At 54.1% G+C, this 10,186-nt stretch overlaps 1 protein-coding gene across 2 annotated transcripts; it reads right to left on the bottom strand.

The window, feature by feature from the left end:
• Window positions 1–390: 390 nt before the first annotated feature.
• Window positions 391–9,759, bottom strand: GPD1 (glycerol-3-phosphate dehydrogenase 1). 2 transcript variants are annotated; one of them, XM_044227176.1, is made up of 9 exons: window positions 7,982–9,759; window positions 7,259–7,448; window positions 6,571–6,748; window positions 5,640–5,780; window positions 4,889–5,027; window positions 4,535–4,647; window positions 3,620–3,853; window positions 3,293–3,399; window positions 391–2,285 (listed from the first exon to the last, which is right to left on the bottom strand). In XM_044227176.1, the coding sequence occupies exons 2-9, from the start codon at window positions 7,297–7,299 to the stop codon at window positions 2,189–2,191; spliced, it is 1,050 nt and encodes a 349-aa protein (XP_044083111.1). In that variant the 5' UTR covers window positions 7,300–7,448; window positions 7,982–9,759; the 3' UTR covers window positions 391–2,188. The 2 variants fall into 2 exon arrangements, with proteins under 2 accessions (XP_044083111.1, XP_044083110.1); XM_044227175.1 differs by having other exon boundaries at window positions 7,259–9,759.
• Between the last annotated feature and the right edge of the window lie 427 nt (window positions 9,760–10,186).

Here is a 10,186-nt window from a genome sequence, read left to right as displayed (position 1 = left end):
CCCTCTTCCGCGTGGCCGGCTTCAGCCGAACTCAGGTAGGGACAGACCCGCCCGGCACCGCGAGGCCTGGCACCACGAGGCCTGGCTGGCCAAGAAGGCGGCAGGTTTGGTCACGGCGCCGGAGTGGGTACGAGGGACGCATCTGTAGCGCTTCTGGACCGTATTGTGATCTCCCCGCTTGCAGGGACCCGCCGGGATTAGGGGACCCCCTAGGGAGGAGAGGGACTGTGTGGGCACCCCTGCCAGGGGCCCGGAGTGGCTAGGATTATCGAGGAGACATGTCCTTCTTGTCTTCATTTTTCCCTGTGCCGTGAATGGAAACATAACACGCAGCGATACACCACGGCACTCGCGCTGCCCCCATGCACTGAAGCGCCCTTCCCCAACTCCTTTCTGGAAAAACCACGATTTATTGACTAGACAAGTAGTAGGCTTGATGGGAAGGCCTTAGATTGTTAACTGTGGCGTAAACAAAAGTAGGCAAAGGTGTGGGACTCTAACAAGGTTACAGCAGCAGCCGAAAGAAAAGAGCTGTCTCTTGGCCTTCACTTTGACCTTCTTGGGGAGGCAGCTCTGGATTCAGTCAGAGCCCCAACCTGGGCCCAGCCAAATCTGGGATGACTGTGGCCTTGGCTCTCAAAGCCTGATTCAGGCAGCTCTGCCCTTCACTGGTAAGACAGTGAATCCTCAAGGGCTAGGGCTGAGGAGGGGAGCCTGCCTCCCTGATCTGGCAGGGAGTAAGAAAGGGTTAACATAATGCTGGCCAGAGCCACAGTGTGCCAGGTGCTGCCCCATAGGAAGCTGAGATCTGCTGAACATGGCTGGAGCCTGGCAGGCCCCCAGGGCCTATTTGTAGTCAGGGGCCCATGCTGCTGACCTGTGACATTCCCTGGCTGCCAACCCATCCTGGAACAAGGCCAATTCAAAGCATATTCCCTCCTCCCCTTCCTGTTCTTCCCTCACCACAGTGCGTAGGGTGGTTTTAATTTTTTCCTCCTTGAGTTTCCCAGCTCCTGAGGTGCTGATGGAGTCAGTACCTCATGAGAAAGCCTTCAGGTGACAACGGAGAGCTGGCCTTGCTTACCCCTCCCTGCTCACAATCCATGAGCAGGCTTTGGGCCACTCTCTGGCCCCTGGCCCCTGATGCAGGTGCTGGTTAGCTGCCCTGGCTGCTCTGGGAGCAGCTGAGAAATAGGCACAGGTTCTGGGAAGAAGAAAGGGCTGAAGCCAGGGAGGTCCTTGAGAAGAAGCAGGAGGGACCCAACTGACACCTCCCCCAGCTAGAGCTTCAGAGAAGGGAGGTGGGGCAAATGCAAAGGTCACGGGGAAGCAGAGTGATCTGAGCCTGCTCTGAAAAGGTGTTGCTGTCAGCAGATTAGGTTCCTGCTCTGCCGATGGTGCTGGCCTGGAGCGCAAGAGTCGTCTTGGAAAGGTCATGCATGGTGGAGAGGAGCTGGCGAGAACTAGGAAGTCCCTGGGGAGAATGACAAGTCCTAGGGCCAGAGACGCCAGCATGGCAGCAACTCTGGTGCCAGGGCAGCCTTGGGGTTGGGTGGGGGAGGGATGGGGAGGAATGACCAGAGGTTTCTGAGGACGCAGATGTTGCTAGGAGAAGCTAGGAGGGGGCAGAGAGCTTTGTATTTTGTTAACAAACACTGAGATCCATTGATGCTGTGTGGGGCCTGGCAGAGGTCAGAGCAACGGGGTCCCTGAGGCCTGTGTCAGCTCAAAAGCCCAGACCCTTCCTTGGCAGCCCTTGCCTCATTCCTCTTGTGGCTGAGGTACTTCTTTAGCCACTTAACTGGGCTTGGGGCCGGGACTCCTGGTCTGTGTGAGGCAGCAGTGGGTAGCCCTTGCCTCCTTCTACCTTCATCCTCTCCCCAACACACACACCCAAAAAAGCAGGCAGCACTGGGGCTGGAGAATCCCCCTCCCAGAAGACAAGGAGAAAGCCCCACATCTGGAGAGGGACAAGGCAACTCCATTTCTGGTGAGAGGTGGTGGCAAGAGACTGTAGGCTGCTTGATGGTTCAGGATCCCCAGGTAGATAGTTGGGCCGCACAGCCTCCCATCCTCCAGAAGAGGCTGCTCCATGGAGCGTCCCAGAAATCCTGGTGGCCAGGTACCCCAAGCTGTTGACTGTCTCCACTGGGGCAAAGAAGGTGCCTGGCCTGGGCCCCAGCTCTGCTCACAAATGTTCTGGATGATTCTGCAAGCAATTGATGAATTCGCCCACTGGCTGCCTCTCATAGCATATCCTGTACACAGCCATGAACAGAGGAAACCTAGAATAGAGAAGGAAAGACCCAGCTCAGTCTTCCGGCATACCCCTACCCCACCTACCCCACCCACTCCCCATCCACCTCCTAACCCTCCACTCCTCTACTCTCCCACCTTTGAGCTCAGGCAGACTCTGGCTCTCAATTTCCAACTGCTGAGAATTCCAACTTCCTAGTCCTGGGTTTAGGGTAGGTTTTTGATTGCCCTGTTCCCTACCATATTGAACTTGCCTGTATGATTCCATGGCATGAATTATTTGTTCTAGTAGGGCAAGCCACTTAACCTCTCTACTAAGCCTCAGTATCATCAACTGTAAAATGGGATCCATATAACAGAAGTAGTGAAGAAGAATAACACATTATGTATTAATGTGAAGGAGCTCAATAAATGTGTTTCCTTCCTCCCATCCCTCTTGCACAGGCTGCTTGCTTTATCTGGAGGCATGCCCCTGACCAGCCGTGAGCTGATCTTCTGAACCTGATTCATATTCTCTTATTCTAGGATTCTTTCTCAGACCAACGGAGCTCTGCTCTGATCAGCCCATCACCCCCACTGTCTTTGTGCTCCCTGAAAAGGAGCACCTTGACTCAGAGACTGTCCTTCTCACACCTCAGCACCCAGGATAGGATTCAGGGTACAGAAGGGTTGGCCTCCAGGGAGTGGTTTAGACTGGGGCTGAGGGATAGAGAAGTGGGGCAGTCAGTTGAGTTTATACCTACTACCCCAGAACCCAGTCCCCATAGCAGAGGACAGGAGAAAAGGGCAGGAAGTGAGGCTGCATGGAGGGGTCCAAGCAATGTGGTTAAAGAACACCAGCCTGGAGGCAGTTCAAAGCCTATGAACTAGCTAGTGGACAGTGAACAGACCAGACTCTCTCCAAGCTCTAGTCTCTTTGTAAACCTAAGTTTCCCTCTCCACCCGCTTTACAGATGGAGGAGGGGTCAGGAAGATGAATGTGAGAGCACTTCTGGCTGTGGTCCCCTTCCCCAGTGGAGCTGGGGCAGACACCTACTTGTCCACCAGGCCCTTGTGCTGGAGGATGCTGTGTAGCTCCCGGGCTGTCGGGGGCCCCTGCAGCTTCTGCCCATTCAGCATCTCCTTCTCCAGCTGCTCAATGGGCTGTGAAGAAAATAGGACGGGTAGATGGAAATGGGAGAGGAGGGTTGTGCGTGAGGTGGAGAGTCTGGGGCTCAGATGGGAGGTGGGATCTTGGAGGAAAGAAAGGCTCAGAATATTCACAACAGTCTTAATGTTTGTGCTTGAGAGATGCCTCAAGCTAAACCCCTCCACTTGGAACCCGTCAGGCCGCCCTCCATTCCCCATTCTCCCAGGGTCCCACCTTTCCTGTGCGGGCGAAGGCTTCCGCCACCTTTCGGTTCCGCCCTCCATAGCAGGTAGTGATGAGGTCAGCAATACCACAGCTCTCCAAGAAGGTGGCACAGGACACAGGGCCACTGCAGAAGAGCTTAGCAAAGGCGATCATCTCCATGAGCCCCAGTCGGATCACCGCAGCCTTGGTGTTGTCGCCAAAGCCCAGCCCATCACAGAAGCCGGCGCCCACGGCCACTACATTCTTTGGAGAGTGGAGGTCACAGGTGAGAAAGGATCCCTCCCAGCAGGCCTCTCGGCACCTGCCTCATGCTCCTTCCATCAGCCAGGACACGCCACTGAATAAGTGAAGTATAGTGTGCCTGGACTCCCTAGCTGTTTCTACCTCTTGATTTTCCTACTTCCTGTAACCCTGGCCCTGTGCTTCCTGCCTCCCTAATGCTGCCCCGTACCCCAAACCTTGAGAACTTGAGCTGAAAACCATTCTCCTGTCCAGCTGACCCTCCTCTCCATGATTATGCTATTCCATATCCCTGATGTCTTCAGCTCTATCCAAGATCCAGAGTTCTGGCCATCAGTCTACCTGGGTGTCCTGGATGTCTTATCTCCCATGAGCTGGGGTCCTTCCCCAGGACATCTCCTCTTACCCCAGGACCACCCACTGGAGGCAGAGATAGGGATGCCCCCCAAGGAGCTACAGGAAGAAAGGAAGGAGGCGGCCCAATGTTTGATGGTGAATAACTGGCAGGCCGGAATGACCCTGACCTTGCTGCTACAGTTCTTCCTGTGTTGGGGGGACTTGGTGGGGAAGAGGAGCAATTACCCAAGAGTGAGATCCTGGAGTCCCAGCAACGTTGTAGAGCTAAGCCAGGCCCTCCTTCAGGGCCTTCTCCCCATCCTCTAGCTGCCTCTGCGCCCCTCTCACCTTTAACGCCCCACAGATCTCTACCGTATCCACCTCCTGCACCACTGTGATGCGGAAATTCGGGGTCTGCATCAACATTTTCAGAAGCTGTCCTTGGGTCCGGTCCGTGCAGCCTGAAGTGGGAAGGGGGCAAGGCTTTCAAAGGGGATTCTTGACTCTTCTTCCCACGTCTGCCCTAAGCAGGACCTGTAACCCCTTCCCTGGGGATGTCCCAGTCCTCCCTCACCTCTGATGCTTGGGTCTCCTTCCTTTGCCTGATTAATGGGGAGAAGATGGCTCAGTGGGGGTGAAGGGAGTACAGAGAGGGGACGTAACAGGCTGTGCTGTGAATGTAGGTGATGATAGGGCTCTCACCGATGGTTGTCTCACAGAACTTCTCATCAGCCACCTCGCTGGCAATGTTGGCCCCCATCAGCACGCTCATGGGGATGCCAAGGTGCTCCCCAATCACTTCAGAGATGAGCTTCAGCCCTTGAGGGCCCTCGTCTACCCCCTGGGCACAGGATGGAGCTCAGGCCAGGTGCCCTTTATTCCCAACTGAGGGCTTCCCACACAGAAATCCTGCCCCTTCCAAAACCACTGTCCATCAGTGTCCCTCCCCAAAAGCCCTGTCCCATTCCAACTCAGCCAAAGTTGCTGTGAGGACGGTAGATTGCACATGGAAACAAATCCATTCGAAAATTCCCCTTCTACACACCTTCAGTCAACCTACCTCTCCAAGGCAATGTATCCCTTCCACATCCCTAAATAAACCCCCTCACCAAGTACCCCAAACCAGCTTCCATCCCAGACACTGCTCCAAACTAGCTTCCCTTTCACATTCCTCAAACCATCCCACTGCTCATACCCCCCGACATCCCATGTATGCCTCCTAAACTCCTCAAGACATCAGCCTCCAAACCGATCTCTTAACTACTCCCCAACCAGCCTCCCCTTCCCAGAGGCCCCCAGCACCCATTTCTCAGCCTCCCCAAAATAACTCCTCCCCTCTCCAAAAAACTCTTGGCCATCTTCTGCCATTTTCTTTTCTCCTCTCTTCCCCCACCCTGACCCCACAACAGTTAGCTGCACCCCCACCCCCAACCGCAGGAAGTTGTTCCGGCACCTTAATAAGAGATACACCAATGGCGTTTGCCTTGAGGTGGCCCTTGAGCTGACCACAAATCTTGCCGATGAACTGATGAGGCACCACGAAGATGAGGATGTCAGCATCTGCTGCAGCCTGGACCACATCTGGGACAGCCACCTGTGGGGGTGACCAGTGCTCATGGGCCTCACAGACTTCTAGCCCCTGTGGAAGCCCATTCAGGAGATCTAGGAGCTAAAGAGTGAGGCTGGTGGGGGAAAGGAAGGACAGTTGGGGGATTGAATCTGGAAGGGCTGAACCTGGAGGAATGAAACACCCTCCCCCGCACCATCATTCCCTTTCGCTCCAGCTGCCCAGGGCTCTTGAGGACTCCTGGGAACCTCCACTCAGTACTCTTCTAGCCCTTGGCTGTTGGACAGCAAGGGAGGCCACAGGAGGCCTAGACTTGGCAGGAGGAAGAGGCCAAGTAAGATTTCATCACCCTGCTTCTTAGGGCCCCCAAGTGGGAAGGGAGAGCCCTCCCTGTCTTTCCTGCTCTCCCTCTCCAGGTTGGGAGCAAGCCATATGGATTTGACCAGGGACCTTAAGTCCAAGGAGCAGCCTCGAGGTCAGCTAATAGCCCAGTGAATAAGTAACAGGACTAGAGCCTGAGGCAGCCACTACCCAGACCCCCAGTCTTTGATTGCCATGGAAACCAACTTCCTGGTCCTCTTCCCCTCCTTTTACTGCCTGGGAGCCCATAAGTGTATGGGGGTGGAGAGGTGGGTTCAAGTTCTCAGTTCCAGAAAGTCCTGGGAGAGCTCCTTGGGAGCTGGGCGTAGGGGTGCCCTGTGCTGAGAGCAGCTGGCTCAAGATGCTTCCCAAGTCCGAGGAGCAGCTGAAATGGCCCCTCTCAGCAGGAAGTACTGCTCCACTTCCTGTCCCTTCCTTGCAGGGTTTTGGGGCTCACCACGTTGGGAGGCAGCTTGTGCCCTGGCAGGTACTTGACATTCTCATGCTGCGTGTTGATGATCTCTGTCAGCTTTCTCCCCCCGATGTCTTCCTCAAACACCCACATGGTCACCCGTGGGTCAAAGTGTGACAGCTGGGCTGCATTGCCTCCCACAATCTTGGCAATAACTGAGCCCCTGGTGGGAGGGGGAGGACAGAAGATGGAAGAGTTGGGGCATGAGGAAGGAGCAGTGACAGAGGAGGCGGCACACGGTGGCAGTCAGGGGACAGCACAGCGGCCCCCCAGATCATTTACTTGCCATTTCCTTGTGACACCCCCCTGCCCCCGCCAGCACCAGGAAAGTGTGTTCTTGGCAGTAGAAAGGAGACTCAGTCTACCCTACACTTCACAGCCTGAGAAGGGGACCAGCCTTCTGATCTCCCCAACCCCCAACCCCAAGCAGCTTTTCAGGCAGGGAGCACTCTGGAAGCTCCCTTCCTGTAGCAAACAGGTGCAGCTGCCCGGGCGGGCAAGACCTGAGAGGTTTGGGCACCATCTGCTCTGTGGGGGTAGGCACAGAAGATAGCAAGGCTGGAACAGAAATTGGAGGGCACTTCCTACCCACCGGCTGCCTCCTGCTTCTCCCCTATCCCCGTGTTCTTGGGGGAACCTCCTCCGCCAAGTACTGCTTGACAGAGCCACTTACCAGTTGCCGGAGCCTACAATGCAGACTTTCTTGCCAGCCATGGTGCCACTTCTCTAACTGATTCAGCTCAGTGCTCTGCTCCCCAGCTCCTCTGCCGACTAGGAGCATATAACTTCGCCACACGTGGGTGCAGCCAAGTCCCGCCTTACAGGGGCGGGTGGGAAGGCGGGCGCCTGGGGAGACAGGGACTCTGGCAAAGCCAGGGAAAGAGAAAAGGGTAGAGACAAGTGGGGAACAGGAATGGGGCAGAGTCCAGGCCCCTCTTCCTTTTAGGTTTGCCAGCGGATGGTGCTAGTGAGTTTCTTCCTTTGGCCCCAGTCCTCCCTCCCTGTAATGGTCTCATTCTGAGGTCTGCCAAGAAACAGCCCAGATGAGGAGCAAGTGACTGCTCCCCTCCTCGTTCCCTTCTGTCCCCCAGCACTGGAATAAATTGTATTCAATCCTAGTAGTAGATACAGGAATGCTTTCTTTTCCAAGGTAGCAGTCATCCCACATAGCCTCCCAGGAGCCCAAAATCTCTACAGGTTTGTCCCCTAGCAGTGAGAGACTACCTGTCACTGGCCCCACACTAGCTCTGCTGCAGGGCTGAGTGAGGGGGCCCTGTGTGGGCTCACGTTTAAAGATCAGACAAAATAAGAGGTAAGGGCCTGCTTTGGTGGCATCTCAGCCCAAGGATAAGAGACCCCAGGAGCCCCGAAGGACAAGGTCATCTCAGGGACTTACCCTTAGGCCTCTCTCCTCACCTCAAAGGATCCTCACCTGTATGTCTTCCAGGAAGAGAAAGTGGGAAAGGTCAGTTAGAAGCTCTGATGCCAAGTGGCCTACAATTTCCTTGCCGACTCCGGGCATGGAGAAGAGGGCAGGAGAGAAAGGACTGCGGCTAAAGCATTCACTGTCCTCAAGAGGCTTTGAGCTTCCTTCAATTCTTTCTTGGGTTTCCCAGCTACCACACTAGGGGCTCCCTCAAGTCAGTGGCTAGTTTGCAAGAAGCCAGAAAGGGGTGGGGGGCAGGACCTGGGGCAGCTGTAACTTCTGGGAGCTTTGTGTTCTCAGATCCTGTAACAGAGTAAGTGGGGTGTGTGATTTGGGACATGGGAAGAGGTTGGAAAGAACACACGGAGCAGTCCGGGACGCTATTATCACCCGCAGCCATCTGTTTGACAAACTGGTTTCTAAGCTGATCTGGAGTGGGGCAAATGCCCCTAACAGGTCTGCAGTCTGTGCACCTTGGCCTAGAGGGCGGAAACCACTGTCTGCTCACGTGCTGACCTCCTGGCTTGGCAGACTGCTGAGGGGTGTTTCCATCCCTCGGGGCCCCTGCTGGCTGGCAACAGCAATGAGCACTAGGCCAGAGAGGAGTCTGTGTGCAACCACTGAGTCAGGGTAAATGGGCCCAAGGGCAAGACTGTGGAGAAAAAGGTTGTTCTAAGTTCCAGGGACCGCCCAGGAGGGGCCCACCATATTCCCCTCCCATGGCCATGGAGTTCCTATCATAGGGGAGCATACTTGAAGTTGGTAGTGGATGGTTTCCCTTAGGAGTAAAACTGCACCTGCCACAAAGCCAGCCTCCCACGGACTGCTCCATTATTGCACTTGTGCTGAGACAAAGGCACCGGTGCCAAGTGCCAGCTGGGAACACTGATTATGGGTGATGGAAGAGAAAGAATGCTTCTGTCCCTGGCACATATGGTAGGAACCCCAGAGAATGGATGTTTATGCATAAAATAATCCCTTGTTTTTTGCCTAAATTCTCTCATCTCTCGTTTTGCCCTTAAAATCATTTTCAGAGTATGGAGACCCAGAATTTGTGCACTTATATAGGAATAAAGAGTGTGCAGTCTCAGAATTGGCTCATCACAGAAGTCATCTGTACTACTGGAGCTCTTTTCCCAAGAGCGAACTGTAGATTATTTGCTTGAAATTAATAATGGTTCATCAGCCATTCATTACACATGTAATTAGCCTGGGTAAAAACAGATGCCATTTCAACGTCCTTGACGTCAATTTTTTCCACTCCCAAGTTATCACCCCCACACATTTCTTTTTCCCTACTCAAGTCCCAACCCCCAAGTTCCAAATCGGGAACAAGTTGTAACCTGGGTAGATTCGATTGCCTGCAAGGCAGTATGTATGTGGGTGTTCCCATCCATGAAGGCAAAGGTTAAATTTTTTTTTACTACAAGTTTGGAATATGGTTGCATCCATCCTACATTCTAAACCCCCTTCTTAGGTAGAATCAACCTAGATAACAGCACCAAGGAGACAAGTATGAGCCACCAGGTAAGAAACGAGCGTATTATGATGGGAACTGCAAAATTTCATGCTTCTGCTAACACACCAGTCCTGAGCGGTATTCCCTACTGTGCTGATGGGCAGTTTTGCTGTAGCACGAAAGTCACACGGTACTTCCATGCTCGTTAAGAACTGAAATCTCAGGAAGCCTGGGTGGCTCAGTTGTTAAGCAGCTGCCTTTGGCTCAGGTCATGATCCTAGGATCCTGGGATGGAGCCCTCCCTCAGGCTCCCTGCTCAGTGGGGAACCTGCTTCTCCCTCTCGTGCCTGCTGCTCTGCCTAGTTGTGCTGTCAAATAAAATCTTTTTTTTTTTTTTTTAAAGATTTTATTTACTTATTTGAGAGAGAGAGAGATCACAAGTAGGCAGAGCAGCAGGCAGAGTGAGAAGGGGAAGCAGGCTCCCGGCTGAGCAGAAGGCCCGATGCGGGGCTCAATCCCTGAGCCAAAGGCAGAGGCCCAACCCACTGAGCCACCCAGGCACCCCCAAATAAAATCTTTTAAAAAAAGAAAGAATTGAAATTGCTCAGGGTGATGGGAGTGGAACCTTAAGAGGATTGACAGGCAGAGGCACACAGATGTCTTCGGCTGTGCAGGCCCTCATAGAGGGGAACCCTGCAAGGAACTCGCCAACAGGT

The sequence above is a fragment of the Neovison vison genome, chromosome 12, assembly GCF_020171115.1.
Source record: "Neovison vison isolate M4711 chromosome 12, ASM_NN_V1, whole genome shotgun sequence".
Taxonomy (NCBI): domain Eukaryota; kingdom Metazoa; phylum Chordata; class Mammalia; order Carnivora; family Mustelidae; genus Neogale; species Neogale vison.
This window is presented reverse-complemented; position numbering and strand designations above follow the sequence as displayed.

Bases quoted from the DNA above. Each gene is read 5' to 3' on its own strand.
- GPD1 (XM_044227175.1), bottom strand. From the start codon at position 7,299: ATGGCTGGCAAGAAAGTCTGCATTGTAGGCTCCGGCAACTG. The intron at 5,028-5,639 runs GTGCCGGAACAA...TCCTGTGCCCAG, and splicing joins TTGGTGTATCTCTTATTAAG to GGGGTAGACGAGGGCCCTCA. The intron at 4,648-4,888 runs GTGAGAGCCCTA...TTCCCACTTCAG, and splicing joins GTTCTGTGAGACAACCATCG to GCTGCACGGACCGGACCCAA.